Here is an 18,176-nt window from a genome sequence, read left to right on the forward strand (position 1 = left end):
GTGATTTGTTTATGTTCCAGGTTCCACTGTCTTTAATAATTTCTAAGTGTCTAGTTTTAGCAAGCAGGTCAAGTGAGTGGTTTGTATAAGATCCAAAAGTGTTACATATTCCTTCAACTGTAGATCTGAAAGACAAAAAATTTTCAACTGAGCACTTGAAGACAGAAGGATTCATATTGTTTGGTTCCTAGAAGCTGTCTCTGTTGAGAGGACAGAGGTCAAGGAAACAACAGGAGGCCTTAAAAGCAGCTAGGTGGTCTCTTGTGAGGGCCTAGCAAACCTTCATGAGAGCTGTGAATCTGTAGTTTTCCTCACCTGTGCTTCGCTGATCCTGAGAAAGACAAAGCATTCCTTGCTAGGAAAGGTGTGATTACTGAGCAAACACAACTGGCTGCATTTCAGAACTGGGTTTATATCCTTTATGTGGTTTGCCTTGAGCACTAAAATATCAAAATTTTATCTGACTTCTCCTTAATATTCTTCAGACAATATGTAACGACATATAAACAGTCATTCCAATAAATGTTTGCTGCAGTTAGGTATGCATCTCTTACATTTAACCATCTGCAATTAATCTTTTACTATATCAGTTTAGAAATTAAACTTTTGACTTTTCTATAATATTAATTTTATTTATTTTTCCCTCAGAGTTTCAGCCAGTCGTGTGAACGCTGTGTCCCTTTTCTGTCTCCCTCTCATTACTTTGCCTGATCTAACTTCATTGCTGGAAACTCTCCTTCTTTACCATGGAGGTGCCTCAAAAGAAATTCTCAGTTCAGAGTTTCTGGAGGCTGTGAATGAAGCCTTTTTAAAGTAAGTGGCATGGTCTGAATGATTTTTATGCTCTTTTCATAAAGGTTATTAATTCAATTAAATGTCTTTTCTCTGGGTTTGCATGCTGAATGCACTATACACCTTCTGCATTCTGGAAAAATACTTCCCTTGCAATTGAATAGCAGAGCTCAGGTTGTAGGCCAAAGCAGAATTTTATATTGCTTATGCACAAATTGTGGCATAACAGCTTTAAATATTGACTGAAACCTGGTCCCACCTTTTCTCTAAAATGGACGTTAAAGTCTTCAATAGATTTTTAGAAATTTTGTGAAAAATGATCACTTTTCATGAAAATGTTATTTACCTTTCATTTAAGTGTATCAACATTCTTAACTTGACATTTTGACACCCATCTTTATTTTTCTATGCACAAGATAAATCCTTGAGTGTTTTCATATTTCTGGTTTTTCTTTTCTGTGAAATTAGTTCTCAAGATTTTAAATTCTTCTGTTTTCCAGCAGATTATTTTTAATGAGTCTGAGAGGAGCAGTTTGTGAAATATAACTCTTTTTTTGCTGTGACTAAAACCACTGTTTTGATAAAATGTATGGATGAAAACCAGCTGTGTGAAACTGAACATCAGCAAGATCGGCTATGCCAGGGAAGGAGAGACATCAGGGAAAGCACAGTACTGTAGGCTGAGAGTTGCTTTATTCAAGTTGTAGCTGAGGACCTGTATTATAAATGTAATTTTTTTTATACTAGAACAGTTCCTTTGTGAACACTACCTCAGTTATCCATTTGTGTCTTTTTTTAATCAAAGTTTTATTTGCTTCCTCTGTACTCAACATGGTAATTTCTGAGATGTTTCAGTGAAGATTGTCATATTGCTCCATTGAGGGGCCTGGCAAAAATAAATAATGAATGGAAAAGCCCAATTACTATTTTATACACATTACTAAAAGCTGAGAAGAAACAAGTGGAAAAGGAATGTGAAGGTCCATAGTGAATTATGTGTCCCAAAAAAAGAGACAGCTACCTTTCACTTGTCCATCTTTCATGGCCTCAGACTGGATGTGTTCCACAAGCAGTAGCGCAGTTTGGAAAACTTTCCCAGCAAGTTCACAGGTTCAGCATGGACCGTCTGTACTGATGTCAGTAAGCCAAGAGCAGTCCATCATGACATACTTTTGCCATTTCATAATATGAGTCTTAATCCTTTAGGTGATCATAAAAGGTTCTTCTGACTGAAGTAACTTTTGAGCTACTTGTTTATCACAGCGAGGAGAAAGAATTCAGTTCAAATGGCATTTGACTAAGTGACTCTTACAGGGCTCTTGACAAAAGTGTATGGTTTTCCTGAGAACAGATGTAGGTTCATACGTGCTTTTCATGGTGTACTCCTGGCCTGTCACTGAAGCCCAGTGATCTTAACATGATGTACTTATATTTTTTTTCCCCCTTTTAACAATTGAGTTCTGTGTTCCCTAACTCTTTTTGTTTTGTTCTGTACACTTGTTTGCCTTCTGAACATGGATGAAGCCTGCTCCAAGAAATAGGGTTACTAATTACTGGGACTTGCAGTACTCCACAGAACTCAGCATTGTCCCAGTGGGACCATCTGCAATTTCAGTCACAGAAGGATAATGACTACCGTTTACTTCCTGTATGGTTTTTAAATCTCAGGGTTTGGAACACCTCTACATAAGCTTATTAGATTTCTTTTCCTGGCATAATATCTATAATATTTACCATGCTACCACAAAACCAACAAAAAAAAAAAGACTGTGGCAAAGTTCAATAATATCTTGGCATTCTTAATTTACTCTGATGTGCATATGTGCTTTAATAGTGATACTTAACTAAACAGCATTGTGAAATTGAGCATTGCTTTACAATTTTGAAAGTCTATGTGCTTCAATAAATTTCTTGTCTACAGATGTACTCTTTTAAATTAAGCTATTACAATTTTGAATGGAAAAAATAAAGCTTTTCTATGGAAATCAGAATTCTGAAGGTTGATACTTAGATGAATGTAAAATATGTATGTATGGTAAAACACATACATTGAAAATAGATCTTAAAATGATGTTAAATCTTCTTTCTGATGGTATTCTTCTTTTTTATCAGTAGTTAGTATGCATATACTCTCCAGCCCAATTTTAGTTTTTTTAATCTTTACTTGATTTAAGACCAGGGCACATTCTTGTTATTTATGTATTTTTTTTTGGTTTTTAACTATTTAATTTACAGCTGCCATGATAGCTGCAAAAATATTCCAGGATGTTTTGTGCTGTGATATCTCTTCTTGGCCAGTTACTTCAGTATATTTTGATTTGTGTTGGTCCACAAAAATTTATAGTGTTTTCTCAAAATAAACTGTGCCTTTTGTTTTCTGGTGATACAACAGTATACTTTAGCTGAGCTATAGCTGAAGGCTTTAGGTGAAGAGGTAACTGTCTTAAAAAAGGCCCTGGTGAGTGTTGGCGGGCTGAAGAGTTCCCTACCTCTACATCATTTGTTGTTTGGGTTTTTTTTTTTAACATATTTCTCTTCAAAGACAGATAGTGCTTTAATTTAGCCAGCAGTAATAGCATCCGGGACCTTCCTGCTTCTCTGTCAGCTACTGACACTTTCTGAGCCGATGGGTCTGCAGGAAGCTGCCTGGGTTTGAAAGAGTGCAAGAGTGGGGCAGGACCTTTCTTTAGAGAGGAAGGGAACTCTAGGCTTAAACCTTCCATTTCCATTTGTCAGGTTCCATCATAACCAAATTTTTAGGTTTTTAAAGACACATGGTACGGTTTTGTTTGTAGATGATGGTGATTTCCTGCTATTCTTTGCCATTATTATTTGGTGTTGAACAGAGTACTGTAAGCAAGATTCTCTCTCTTGCTGCAGGTTGATCTTTGTGTCTTCTTTTTCCCCAATGTCCTTTTATAAAAAAAAGTACTTTTTTGTCTTACAGTTTCTCAGGGAAAACAGTATTTTTCTCTCTAAACAGAAAGAAGATCTCCCTTCCTGAATCAGCTGTCTTCAACCTCTGGCTGCGTCATCCACCAAGCCTTGAAAAAGCTACATTATATCTTTTAGACCAGCTGGCTTCGATTCAGTTGAACTCACTGGAAGAAGTGGCTTGTGTCATAAAAGAGTCATTACTGGTATGTGCAACATGTACATCTGATACTCCTCTTTCATGCTTCAGAAGTGACAGAGAGTTTCCAAATACATCGGTATATTTGAGGGAAATGGCTGTCATAATGACATATAACTTGAAAATGCAAAGGCAAATCCTGAGTCTTACAAATGTCACTAAATTTTTAGTTTTTACACTGAATTTTACACGTATGAAGAATAGATGAAGAGGAGAATCTGGCTGGTGGGGGTGCTGAGTACCTGCCTCTGTCTTAAAAAATTATAAACTCAGGCCAGGGAGTATTTAAATCTGTTTTTACTTCAATCTCTGGGCCCATGGGAGTTTAGCAGTTTAAACAGTTGGAATTCCGTGTAGATTATTTTATTATAGACTGCTTAGTTACCTGGTTTGGTTTGCAAACCTGAATAAAATTCTTAATACAAAACATTTGCTAAAATGTAATTAGTTTTCAACACAGTACACCAAAAATCTTTCCTATGAGAAAACATGACACAATACCTTTTCCAAAATAATGAGCTAGTTTACAACACTAAATGTAAATTCAGTTGTAATTACAGTGTGAAATAGCATGTGTGCTATGTACTTAAATTATATATTTCATAAAATCTATAGAACTAAAAAATGGCATGTGTGTTTTATTTTCAGACTATGAAACTGCTTACAGAGTATGTATTCTAGATGGGAAATGAACGATATCTTTAAATATTCTTCCTTGTTAATTGAATCTGCAAATTTCTATTTCAGGGCTCTATTATAATACTTGCAAATCTTGTAAATGCTTGGCATCAACAGCACTTCATATGTCATCTGGGTATCTAGATATTTCAGAAGACAAGGCTATATTACAAGGCCTGTGCCCAATTTTTCTTTATCAGATACATTGTGAATTGAATACAGTATATGGTACCACACATTGCTGAAGAAAAAAAAAAAATCTAGGTTATATATAAAAAGAAGTAAAATTTAATTTTAATTATTGGTTTATTGTTGTTATATTTACCTTGCCTTCACATCCTAATGTCTGAAAAGAATGGAACATTACTGTGCTAGCACACTTAGGTTGTCCTTACTTGCCTCTGCTTCAAAGACTTCATGCTTTTAAAATAAGTTATTCACAGAGGGGAAAGACGAGCGCAGCAGCTTTGAATGCTGGTTAAGAGAGGACATCCTGTGGACAAGGAGTGGAATGAATGGAGGGAGAAAGAAGCGGGAAGTTGGAAGATGGATATTTCTGATGGATAGGCATTGATAAGAGGGAGAGTGCATAAATGGGAGATGGCATACCAAACAACAGGATGAGAAGCCTCAGAGAGGCAGTATAGAAGAAAAGATTTGATCCAGAAATTGTATTCTAAAATACTTAATGATCTTTTGTACAACTTGTACATGGTAATATAAATTTACTTGTGGGACCTTAGACCAGTCAGCACTTTGAATCCAACACTATGATTAACTTAGCCTAAAGATACTTGAATGTTTCTTTAGGAATGTGGGTATGCATTTTTTGTCAGGTGGATTATCTTATTTGTAGAATGTGACTTCTGTTTGCCTTATGGGTATGATAATGAATAGTTGAATCATAAGACAGAGCTTGAATTACCCATTTTTTCTATTTGGAAGAAAATCTCTAGAGTACAAATAAGCAGAAATATGTTAGTGATTTTATTATAGTATATAAGAAGGAAATTTCAATTTACCTAAATAAAATAACTTGATACAGTAACCAAACTGTACATAAACCTCATAGAGATCTTTGGTACCCAGATAGTTGTAAACCACCATAGTTCTGTTATGAAAGAAACTTGATATGCAATACTCCTGTATTTTAATTTCAAGAGTAATTGTAATGTGATGGTCCACTAACTTGTGGTTTATATAGTATAGGTTTGTGGTTTGGGGATTAAACTGGAATTAATTTTGCAAATTCTGTAGTTACTCAAGAGTAACTGAAGTAAGTGAAGTGACCATCACAAATGTTTTTTTAGCTTTTTCAGAATTTGGTAGGTGAGTGGATGTCTTCCTTTCTGAAGTAACTGTAAGGTTTGTATGTGTGTGTTAACTAAAATTTAAATAAATACACATATTAGAATTTCATGCTTTACCAGAAATGCGTAGATATATATATAAACAGAGTTTTAAAGCACATGTATGTAAAAAGAGATGTGAATTAATTGGTGTCAATTATAGTTTGTGTTCAGTTCTTAGACAGCTTTCCAAAGTATTTCTTTTGAAGTTACATTGCAAGAAAAGTGCAATAGGTGGAGAGGACTTAAAATTTGTTGGCTTCTCTTTTATAAACCATCTGTTACTGCTGCATTTTTGTTTTTCTACCTTGTCGGCTTTCCCAAGTCTAGCCCAGCATTGAAATTCTGTTGTGCTCTGCAGTTAAAGCTCTTGTGGACTTTCCCTTGCGGTTAGTTTTGCTTCAGCATTACAGAGCAAATAAAGTTTTAGTGGGTGATATGGTGACTCTTGTATTGCCTGACAGGATACCAAACTGGAGACTGCTCTGGTTCCCATGCCCTTGCACTGCCCTCTTGCTGTGCCTTATCCCCACGTTTTGAGCCTAGATGGATCCACACTCACCTTTCACTGGGATCTGTGCCAATGAAAAAGGCGTTAATGAGGGAGAAAGGAGGAAGGATAGGCAGAGAAAATGAGAAGCTTTTTTTCTTCTTGCAGTACATTCCAGTTAAGTTACAATCAGTTCCCACAGTATTGCCTGTTTTCAAAACTTGTGTTGTTATGGTAAGGTTTTTGAAACAATGCACACTAATATATTCATAATGTTGATGAATTCAGGAGCTTTTTAAACCTCTGTAAGAAGATGTTTATGCTTTTAAAATAAGTGCATCCTTCAAAAAAAAATCCACGTGGCACTTTGTAGAAGAAAAAAAAAGTGACATTTCTTATTTTTAATTTTAATGTAACATTCAGGAATACAGATAAGTACACAGTCTGGAAATACAGACATTTGAAATACAGCAGTGTAGTAGTTTCATAAAGCTAGATGTGTTTAACTGTAGAAGTGTGGCGTCCTGTTAATTGCATTTGAGTCTGGAAGTCAAGACAACTGGTATACTTGGTGTTACCACCTCAAATCTGTTGATGTGTGATCTTGGGCACAATGTGGTTCCTTATGTTTACTCTTACTTGCAGTTGTTACAGAGCATTCTATGATGTGCATAAAACGCCGTGTATGATTATTAGTCTGTTCCTCTTCTGCCATTTATTTGCTTCCTGTAGTTACAAATGTATTTTTCTCATTTCTGTATTCATTTCTAGATTTGTATTATAAACTAGTTGTTTAGGGTTGTTCTTTCTGATAATACAGATACAAAAGTTAGTGTAGTTCTACAGAGCTTGTGTATGTAATGTTTTATGTTATTTTCCTATTTTATTTCTTTCAAAAATCATAGTGTGTTTCTGTAATTTTTTTCCTGAAGAGCCATATATTCTTAAAATTTATAATGATAATATCACACATGCAGCTCCAATTCCCTGTGTTTAGATCTTTTTGCTTTAGTATGTGTAGTGCTATGTGCATTGTGCATGTTTCAAAAGTGATGGAACAAACTCCCGGTAGACAGTATGTTTGATTTTCTGAACTATCTGTGAAAAATATTGCATAGTTGCAGACAATATTATTAAAATGTAAAATGCCCTTTTATTCTGAAAAAATAAGGAGATAAATGACAACAGCATGAAAACCCTGTGAGAACCCCTCCTGAAACTGATAATCCTTCCCAAACTCCAGAATTGCTGCTGGCCACAGCAGAATTGTGCTGCCTGCGCTAGTCTTGCTACGCAGCAGGCAGATCTTCAAATTGCCTTGGAGACTTTTGCAATATGATAGCATTCTTACTTTGAGTGCTTGCAAATTAAATCCATGCAGTCCATTGATCAAAGTCTTGTGGAATTAGATATCCAACGGTGGGGTTTGGGGTTCTTGGGTTTTTTCTTACCCCTTTTGATACCAGTGATGAAATTCATGTTGATTTCAGTAGTGGAGATTAAATACTAGGAGCTGTGGTTTCTTGTAGTAAGTACTTTAGATTGTTGTGACTTGCGGAAACAAGACTCTACAACTTTGAAGTTGTAAAGTAGGTAGGTTTATTCAGCGCTGGGCGCGTGGGGGATCGCTCCACCACAAACATGCGTGCCCCTTGCAGCTCTCGTCCTGCTTATATATTGCAAAATAATGCATATTCATAGAATGCTTATACATATACATAATATATCCCCGCCTCCCCTCGCTTCTCATGGTAATTAAGTCTCCTCCTCTTGCATCTGCGCGTTGAGCTCCTTTGGTGGTTGCAAATTCCTGGGCGGGGGTCGTATAGATGAAGTATCTCCTCTTCCTCGCTGATGAACTTTTTACCCTGTCCTTCTGCGCAGCCTTGGTTGTTCCCTGGCTCCTGGCTAAACCGCCAGGCCAGTTTGTGCTAGAATTTGAGGTGATCTATTTCTGACTTGTACCACTTCAAGGACGAGAGCAAGCTTCTGTTTGAGCCAGAAGATAATATCTTAGCAACACTATCAGCACCTGGTATATCTTCGTGCATAGCCCCCTCATCTTGGCGCAAGCTCCTCAGTCTTGCGCCATCTAACTAAAATTGTTTAAATTCCCTATCTCAGCTGCTGTCTGGCAGGAAAGGGTGGAGAGGTTTTCATTGTTGCATACAGCACGTTGATTTTGGTCTTGTTCAAAAGAACTCTTACTTGTTCTTGATATGTGTGGCAGTGTGCTGATGGGCCCTTTCTAGTTAATATTCAACAACTCTGAAGCAACAGTGGGTTGGTATGTCATTATAGAAGCATGTGTGTGAAGGTAGGTAGAGTGAAAAGACAGTGGAGAAATGGCTGAATTCAACCATTCAGCCCATGGGACTGGAAAGCATCCTTCTTGCTTTGCACTGTTTTCACAGAATTGCAGAATGTTTGGGGTTGGAAGGCACCTCAGGAGACAGTCTAGTCCAAGTTTTCCTTTGGAGAAAAAAAAAGGGGGGATGAACGTATCTCAGTTTTGCCTCATCCAGCCATTTTTTTTTTCCCTTCCAGTAGTGGAAGTTTGGAGATCAGCCTTGCAACAAGCTGCATGCTGTTCTTCACACGTCTGAACAACCAGTTGTAAATACTGTTGAACACTAGATGGCACGCGTTCAATAGGACAACCTAGCTACAGCCATGTGACAAAGAAAGTGTGGTAAAACGTCGAAATGAGGTGCCAGTATTTCCAGTATGGCAAAGACAACTGTGAGAAACAAGGAGCTTTTCTAGACAGTTTGTATTAAAGATTGTCTCTTTATGATGTTATCATATAGGGATCAGATAGAGTCCACAATGAGGACTGTGGATAATAACTGTGAGCAATTAAAAACAAAAAAAATTTCTACTTGGTACTTTTTAGCTTGAAACAAATGCATAAGTTTTCTTTAGAATAATGCATCAGGTGCTTAAAGCTGTTACAATAAATGCCGTTAATAAGAGCTATTCCTTCCATGCATCCTGAAGTTTATAGAATGCATTTGATTAAACATGCGTTACTCTAGATTGTTTGAGAACTATATTCTTATCAAATCTTCATGTGCTAACATCAGAAACAGAAAGCATGAATTTGTTTTTAACTTAGGCAAATATGCATTGGGGAATGTGTAGGTAGCATTTTGTGTGTTTACTAGTGCATGTTTACTATGACAACTTTCTTAAAACAGTCTTTTGTGTGGTAGCATGATAAAAAGCTTCACTAGTTTAAAAAAACCCACATTTTGATGCTGAGGTATTAGCTTGGACTAGAGACTCCGAAATTCACAGAAGGCAATACTCTGAAAAAATGTCTTGGGACCAAAATATGTGTGATACTATTAAAGAAAAAGGTGATAAAACAAATTTAATTTCTGGAATTGAATTTTGAAGATGTACCAAGAATCTCAGATTACATCCAAAAGAGATTGTCTGTGAATGGGAGAGAAAAGCTTTTTGTAAATCTACTCTCTGTCTCTTGCTCTAGTAATAGCATGCAACAACCTGTTCTTTCTAGCTGCCACCTTTTAGTATTTTTAGCGATTGTTTCCATTAACAGGTTGAGATCCTGGTGTTTGTATTTATCATCTGTTTAGCATTCTTGATATGTTTATGAATCTCCTTCCATGACTTTGTTGTAGTGATTTGGAAGAACCTCCTGAGGAAATCTAAGAGTTTAGTAAGAGTTAATCTGAGGTTTACAGTTTAATAATTGCAGTGTAATAGCATCCATGAGTTAAACTGTAAATTATACAGTGGCACTTGTTTGAGTTGCTTCTTATTAATGACTAATTTTCTTTCATTTGTTTATCAACAGCCACAAGCAGCAATCCATCCTGCCATTTTCAGAATTGTTAATGAAATTTTCAAGTAAGTTTTGAAATTATAGTGGGAAGGGTTTGAAATGATCGGTTTAAAGGAGGAGTATTATAAACTGGGATGTATTATAATTACAGGATGTCTTTTTCTTTACATGTATGCCTTAGTGTCCCCTTCTGTGTAATATACTTCAAATAATGAAAAATGTTAAAAATCTTGTGAACTTTACATAAAAGTTACATTATAATAATCACTGGTACAGTTGACTATATTGTGTTTTAGCCTTTAATTTTTATCATATATATTGTACTTCAGTAGACATTTGTGGTTGAAATATGATTTTGAGGTGGAAATTATAAATGCTGAAATGACTTGGTCTATGCCAGCGTGAAGATGGAATTCAATTAAAACATTTGCAGTATACAGTGTAGCCTTCCTAATAAAATGTTAATAGTCATCAGGATTTATGTCAGATATCTCTTAATGGCATGAAACTATTGATCTGCCTGAGTTTAGTTTTGAATGCATTATTATTTTAAAGTAATATGTATTGTTTACCACATGGGGGCTTCCAGTCCTTCATACTCAGTTCTCAGTGGCTTTTTCTCTTCACTTACTATTTTGTCATTCTTTTTAAGTGAATCTACTGCCAGGGCTATCACTATTACAGTTTTGATACAACAGTAATGCATTTAGTGACTGATATTCTTTGTTCAAGTGTTTCCCTTCTTAAGAAAAAAGGGCTCCCAGGTGCATGTGTTTGGGGGCATTTGTGTGTCTCTGTGCATCTTTAGGTTTGTGCTGGCACTAACAGAAGATTTTCTGCTGTAGAAACTGTAGGCTGCTGTGTTGTGAGAGTGGAACCTCTTGGGAGCTATTGCTATGACAGTCCTTTCTGTTGCTGTGGTCCAGTGTCTGAGCACAGCTAGCATTTTCTGAATAGTTGAGACCAGTCACTTTTGCAAAGCAAAATGCACTTGAAAATGGGTGTGACTTCAACAGACGTGTTGTCAGGAGGTCTCAACAGACCTCCATGTCTTAGGCTGGAGGCTATATATTGTGATGGTATGAGGAGACAAAATTTGTTCAAGGTTCTTGTCTTATTTAGGGTCATAGTGTATCAAATATTTTCTAAAAATAAGACAAGACTCTTTTGCACCCTTTCCATTTGGAAGACAGTAGAAATGGGTGAGATGCTGTTTCTCCAGATAATTCAGGGCTTTGTCCAGCAAAGTATTTCCTAATAAAATTTTGCACTTGTATTAGTGTTTGAAACCATCTTAGAAATTGTTTTTTCCTGTTGCTCAGCCTACATCTCAGTTCCTTTGCTTGCTTCGTACTGCTTAGTATGCATATTCCTCTATACTGTTGGTATTAAAGCTTTAATATATTATTTTAAAAATACTATGTTTTAGGTCCTCTTGGTATTATGTGAAGCTATGCAGGCTAGCTGGCTTTTGCAAACCAGTTGGTTTCTGCAGCTTTGTGTTCATTTTTTTTGTATTTCTCTGACATCCTTCCCACTATAATCAAGTGGTGTGCAGATGTTAAAATAATACTTTAGATTGTCACATGAGAGCTGCTGATAAAGAACTTGTACTTCATTGCTTGTAAACTGTGTTATGCTTCTGCAGCTGGCACAAAACTTTTATTTTGGAAGTTAATACTTTGTTAGAAGTACAGATCTAAGCATTGTGTCTCTTTCAGGAATAACTTCCTGCTATTTGCATGCTTTTTATTGAGGTTGATTGTGCTAAATTGTTTTATCTCAGGGATGTTAACTTGTGTTTTTATTTCCCAAGTAGAAGCTTATTTTTTTGCTATGTGTGGCTATATAGAAGTCCATACACCTAGAATGTCTTGACTTTCTGTGTACTATTTCTTGTGTTTATATGAGTGATTATATTTGCCTGTAGTTTTGCAAAGTTTCTCGGTTACAGTAACGTGTTAGCTGTTCTTTTAGATCATTACAGAAAGAATGACATAATTCTCTAATAAAAAGCTTACATCTCAGAGACAGCTTTTGAACATTTTTTCTCCTTAGTATTACATGTCTTTCAAATAAGAGAATGAAAATTCCACTTTTACTGCCTATGTGATTTTTCTTTTCCATTTGCTCAAGGTTACATTACGCCTTATGGAAGGCCAGTTAAAGCGTTTGCTTTCCTGAGCCTCCAGAGCGAATTTTATTATTTCATCATTGAAAGCACACTGAAATTAATTGGTCCCTAATTAAATCTGTAGCAGTTACAGATCTAAAGTACACCTTTGGTATACACTCATTTCTGTTTGTTCTGCTGATTCATTGCTTAATGATCATGAAGGAGTCACAGCAATTGAAGAGCAGATGTATTATTTAATACTTAGGTTCTCTCTCCTTGTGTAGTTTTAAAAATATGTTATTTCTAAATTTGATCAACAGCTTTTGATTATTTGTTTCTATGGCTCCATTAAGAGTGTTATGTTTAACAGTTTAAGTCCAGATTTTTATTTTTTTTTTTCCTCCAGGTACCACATCCCAGGAGATTTTACTAGATTTCACTTTCTAATTTGAGAAGGTCTATGGGATGCAGTCTCACAAAGCACTAAAGTATGCTTAACTGCAGGCATGGGAATAGTTGCTCTGAACCCAGTAAGACTGTTCAGATGCCAGATTCGTTTAACAAAGTTGTGGCAGTCTCTTTTAATTTTATGCTTTTTTTCCCTCCTGTTGGTAGGGTAAATTATGAGTGTCTGCATGTATATTCTACATATTTACTAAATCTAGTTTATTTGTAGGAGTTGCATTTTTTTAAAGTAAAAATAAAATTTAAAAAGCCCGCAAAGTTAGTATATCTGTCTGTTTCCATACTGCCATAATGAGCTTAGACGTAGCTTGAATCTACAGCATACATAGGATCTATCTTTTTTTTTCCTCATTTCAATTAACAGTGGTGTGATGGGCAGACTAATTATCTGATCTGTCGTAATCTAATTTTTCAATGCTTAGGAATGCACTGCTGGAAACTAGTGGAACTCCAGAAGTTATGACCATAATACAGATGTTTACACAGCTCTTCCTTCAGGCTCATCAGAATGAAAACAAGCAGGTTAGTCAAGATCTGTCTTAATGTCTCTTTTCAGTGAGAAGATATGAAATGTAATGAGAACAATTCATCTGTTAAGAGTGGTGACTGAATATAATGAGCTAAATAACAGCATGTCTCTACAGCTGTATATAAATCTATACCCAGTGCAGTTCAAATATTTTCACCTGTGAACAAAATTATAGTGTGAAACCAATAATAAGAGCAATTTACCTGACTTTACCCTGAGTAATTCTGCAATCTAAACTGTGATTTTCAAAGGGGCAGTTGTAGCAGGGTTTCTGATAATAAGTGAAACAGAGATAATAACCCCAATGCCATTCTCCCAGATAACTCTAAGTAGGATACTGAATAGCCAGACTTGCCTGTTCAGAAGGTAAAAGACAGAGAATACATACTGGTTTCAGATTCTGGTCTTCAACAGTGGCCTCCTAGAAATTTTTCCTCAGTCTAAAGCTTCAGGTTTAATGTCTCCTCTTCTGCACAGATTTTAGTACAGGTTTTACTGAACTGAATCAAGTAGAATTACTTTTGTATGTGTTGATAAACAAGAGCAGGATCAGTTTAGAATTTTTAAATTTCAAAATGGAGATATGAAAAAGCCTTGTTTTGTTTTGCAGACTTCTTTTCAGGTTCCCAAATCATGTTGTCATTTCATATCCTGACCATTTTGTTTGGTTGTTTAACTCCAATTCATATGATGTAAGCTTGGAAAGTATCCTATCATTTAATGGCTGTCACTTTAGATTTGAAAAAACTTCCAGTTCCTTTGATTTTTGCATCTTTTTTGGGGAGGTGGGAATTAATAAAATTTTGGGACTTCTTGGAACCTGTGACGTACTGGCTTTTAACTAGCAGAGTGATTGAATCTGTCTTCTAGCTTCAGGCAGTATGAATTAAGGATGAAACTGCAGGTGTCTTGCTTAATATATAGGTGCTGTGCATGTTAATTTTAAGGCACCCTGACTGCATGTCAGCAGTACACTGTGTAGCCCCAGGTGGGGGTGACTTTGTGGAGAAAAGTTCCACACCCATCAGACACCTGAGAGCTAATCCTGTTGTGCAGGTGATGCATTTGCTTCTGGGTGAAAGTCCTTCATTTGCTGGCGTTTTGACATGGGCTATTGCCCAGTTTTTTGAAGTGGTTTTAAATGTTAAGTTTCCTCTATTTAACTTGTATACAGTTTAATTCATGGGGCTCTAATTAAGGTATTGCTTTCACTATTAGAATTTAAAATCCCTTGTTTCACAGTTCATGAATCAACCATAACATTGAGTAACAGTTGGCATACAAAAATGCAGGGAGAGAGTGTCTCCTAAACTTTGTTTAAATCGGTCAGATTTTTTTTTTTTTTGTCATACCAGTATTACATATATTCATAAGGCACCCATCTGTGTGGTATCTGGATGCCCTTGACAGGACATAATGTGCTTCATTAGCATTTCACAGAAGAATAGTAAAACCATTAATGACAGAGGACAGAGAGGCTTCTAGCTGGGTCATCTGAGACCTTAGGAATTTATAGTACAGTTAATTGAAGAAAAGGCTAGGCAAACAGATATGCCCACAAAATTTTCAAGAGAATCAGGTCATGTCTTGCAGTTGCACAGGTTTACAAGGTGAACAGTTCTCTATTTCAGCGTGGCAACTGTCAGAAATAGCTCTTTTCTAATAACTTATAGACCATTTAGAGAGAACAAAGTTTGGCAGAAAAAAAGCTGAAGAGTGTGAAAATACAGTGCTACAGGGTTTAGAAATAGTCTTGTTTCCTCTATGTTTTGGGAGACTGAAAAAGGTATAAATGGAACATGGGGTTTAAACCTACTTAAGAAAAAAGACCATTTATGTAGTCATTGAATAAAATTTTTAAATGGTTGTACTGAGATCACTGTTGGCATAATCCTTTCCATGTTTTGTACAAGCGGATTTTCAAGTTTGTGAAAGCTGACTAAGGATATTTTTTTGGTCATGTTGCTTGTAAATTTAAGAACTTTATTTTTTTATTTGATGGAAATTATAATTTCCTTCAGGATTATTTTATGAATATGTATAATCTTACTGTATATTAGCTGCCACTTATAGATATGGGGGCATGCCTGCCTTTGTGAAGCTATTTGTGTGTGCGCCCAGTGCTGCAATAAAGAATGCCTGCTTTCTAAAACTCCAAAACAAGTCTTAGAGAGTTCCTCTGCCAGCTTTTATGGTAACACCATGATCATTTTGAAATTGTCAGTGGTTTTCACCTGAAATTTTGTTTTAAATAGCTGGATAAATATTTTACACCAGTGTTTAAATTTTATTTCCAGTTATACATCACAGCAATTATTATAACTGGCCGCATCCAAAATCATTCTGTCTCTTTGTACATTGTTTTGCACTTTGGGATGGCTTATGTAAGGAAGGAACTGCCTAAAATACTGTATTTGTATGATAGGAAGCAAACATTTTTTACTTTGCTTAAACGGTATGCTGAAAACTGGTTTTCACTTACTTTACTGTTTTCATATGTAACTCATGCTGTGGATTGTCTTGGCTACTACTGACTGTGTTAAGGGCTGCTTTTTCATGGGGATTTTTGGTGCAGACTAATTGTCTACATGCATACTTTAGTATAGGGATTATTAAGTTTTAATTAACCTAATTCCACTTGACAAGTAGACTTTTAGAGTCTTACCATGCCAGTGATACATATACTGAGAATACTGTATGTATTAGGCTTTGATTTCTTAGCAACAACTGAAAACATCAGTATACTATCAACATTTTTCTCATACCAAATCCTATAATGAATCCAAAATGCAGCACTATTGTAATTACTACGAAGAAAAATTAGCTCTATCCCAGTCAAAACCGGGACAGTATCCACCCCTTATTCTATACTTCTTATGTTATGCTCAGATTCCATGTTTTCTAATACATCCTAATGAATCACTGTCATTTTCCCTGTTTTTTGACATATGGACACAGATACTATTCTCTTAGTCTGTGGCTCATCCCTCCAAAATATGTAGTGAGTTAATTTAGTCCATAACTTTGTGTTTCATTTGTCATGGTAGTCTTTCAAGGCAGGAACGATGAGGCAGAGTTGGCTCAGTCAGTGGAGTGGGTTTCATTTGACACAGCAGGAGTATGGTGTGTAGTCTTTGTTTTATGCTACATTTGGAGCTTTTATCTGGTGTGGTCAGTGCTCATGGTCTGTAGGTTGAAGAATTCGATCTTTGATCTTGAAGAAGTTGGGAAGTTGGATGACAGCGTTGAAACTAGTCCTGACTTCATCAGTTCCTTTTTCATTAACCTGGGTGATTCTTAATATGATGCCATGAGTATAATATGTATCAACCATAGCAATGATGTTATGCAATGACAGGGTTATTTAATAATTAATACAATACAATTCAATTCATCAGCTATTTTCACCCCAAATCAAATCCCTTTGAAGCACACATCAGACTTCTCCATCCTTCTGCATCATCCACCAAGTGTACCCAGGTCCTTGGGCACAAGTAATCCCACACATGAGTTTACCTTCACCTAAGGCAGCAGTAACCCAGATGGTCTTCCCCAGCATATTTTTAATGTCCATACAGGGACTTTATCCCCATCTACAGCATGTGGAAGGTTTGATTGGGTAGGACCAGCTTGACTGACAGATCTCCTAGTGTTGACTAACCAGGTGGCTTTTGCTAAGTGTGTATCCCAGTGTTTGAAAGTTCCACCACCCATTGCTCTCAGTGCAGGTTTTAGCAACCCATTGTACTACTCAATTTTACCAGAGGCTGGTGCATGATAGAGAATATGATATATGCACTCAATGTCATGTTCTTTGGCCCAAGTGTCTATGAGATTATTTCAAAAGCAGGTCCCATTATCTGACTCAATTCTTTCTGTGTGTCATGTCGCCACACGACTTCTTTTCAAGGCCCAGGAGAATGTTCTGAGTGGTGGTATGGGGTGCAGGATACATTTCCAGCCATCTGGTGGTTACTTCTACCATTGTGAGCACGTAGTGTTTGACATGCCAGGTTTGTTGGGAGAGTGATACAATCAATCTGTGTGTAGGGTTTGTGTGGTGGGGTTTTTGGTAGCAGGGGAGGGGGCTACAGCCATGACCCCATGTGAGAAGCTCCTTGAAGCTCCCCTGGCACCAACTCAGACCTACCTCTGTCCAAGTCTGGGCCAGTTAGTAACAGTGGCTGCACCTCTGTGATAACATATTTAAAAAGGGGAACCTGGGAGGAAGGAGTTGTGAGTAGGAGTTACAAGAAGAACACCTATGTGAACACCAAGGACAGTGTCAGAAAGGAGAAGGAAGGCAGGGAGGTACACCGAAGCAGAGAGTCTCCCCCTCTATCCCATGATGAGAGGGCAGCCCCCCCCCCCCCCCCCCCCCCCCCTTCCCCCCAGAGGCCCATGGTGGAGCAGAGATCCACTTGCAGACTGTGGAGGACCCCACTTTGCAGGCAGCTCCACCTGAAAAAGGGCAGGACTCTGTGGGAAGAAGCTCTCACTGTTGTAGTCTGGCGCTGGGAGGACTGCATCCCTTCCTTGATGACCTGAGTAGTCATAGGCCCCTATGGGCCATATATTGGCCCCATATGCCATAAATTGTTCACCCTTATGTTGCCAGTCCAGATCTACTTAAACCACCTTAATCTTAGCAGCTTGATCCACCTGTTGGCTGCTTTGATGTTCTTCAATGTTCCGGCTCTTGGGTACATGAGCATCTATGTGATGAGCTTTCACAACCATGTTCTCTACCTGAGCAGTAACATCTTGCCATAATTCAGGAGCCCAGACAGGTTTACCTCTGTGCTGTTCA

General features: G+C 37.0%; 1 protein-coding gene across 3 annotated transcripts in view; it reads left to right on the forward strand.

The window, feature by feature from the left end:
• Nucleotides 1-18,176, forward strand: part of FANCC (FA complementation group C) — a 73,148-nt gene that overhangs the window by 42,542 nt on the left and 12,430 nt on the right. For all 3 annotated transcript variants that reach the window (XM_074931849.1, XM_074931851.1, XM_074931850.1), the window contains 4 exons: nt 649-813; nt 3,776-3,932; nt 10,269-10,321; nt 13,260-13,359. In XM_074931849.1, the coding sequence (XP_074787950.1) occupies nt 649-813; nt 3,776-3,932; nt 10,269-10,321; nt 13,260-13,359 (475 nt within the window). The remainder of the gene's footprint in view (nt 1-648; nt 814-3,775; nt 3,933-10,268; nt 10,322-13,259; nt 13,360-18,176) is intronic.

This window comes from Athene noctua, chromosome Z (genome assembly GCF_965140245.1).
Source record: "Athene noctua chromosome Z, bAthNoc1.hap1.1, whole genome shotgun sequence".
NCBI classification, from domain to species: Eukaryota; Metazoa; Chordata; class Aves; order Strigiformes; family Strigidae; genus Athene; species Athene noctua.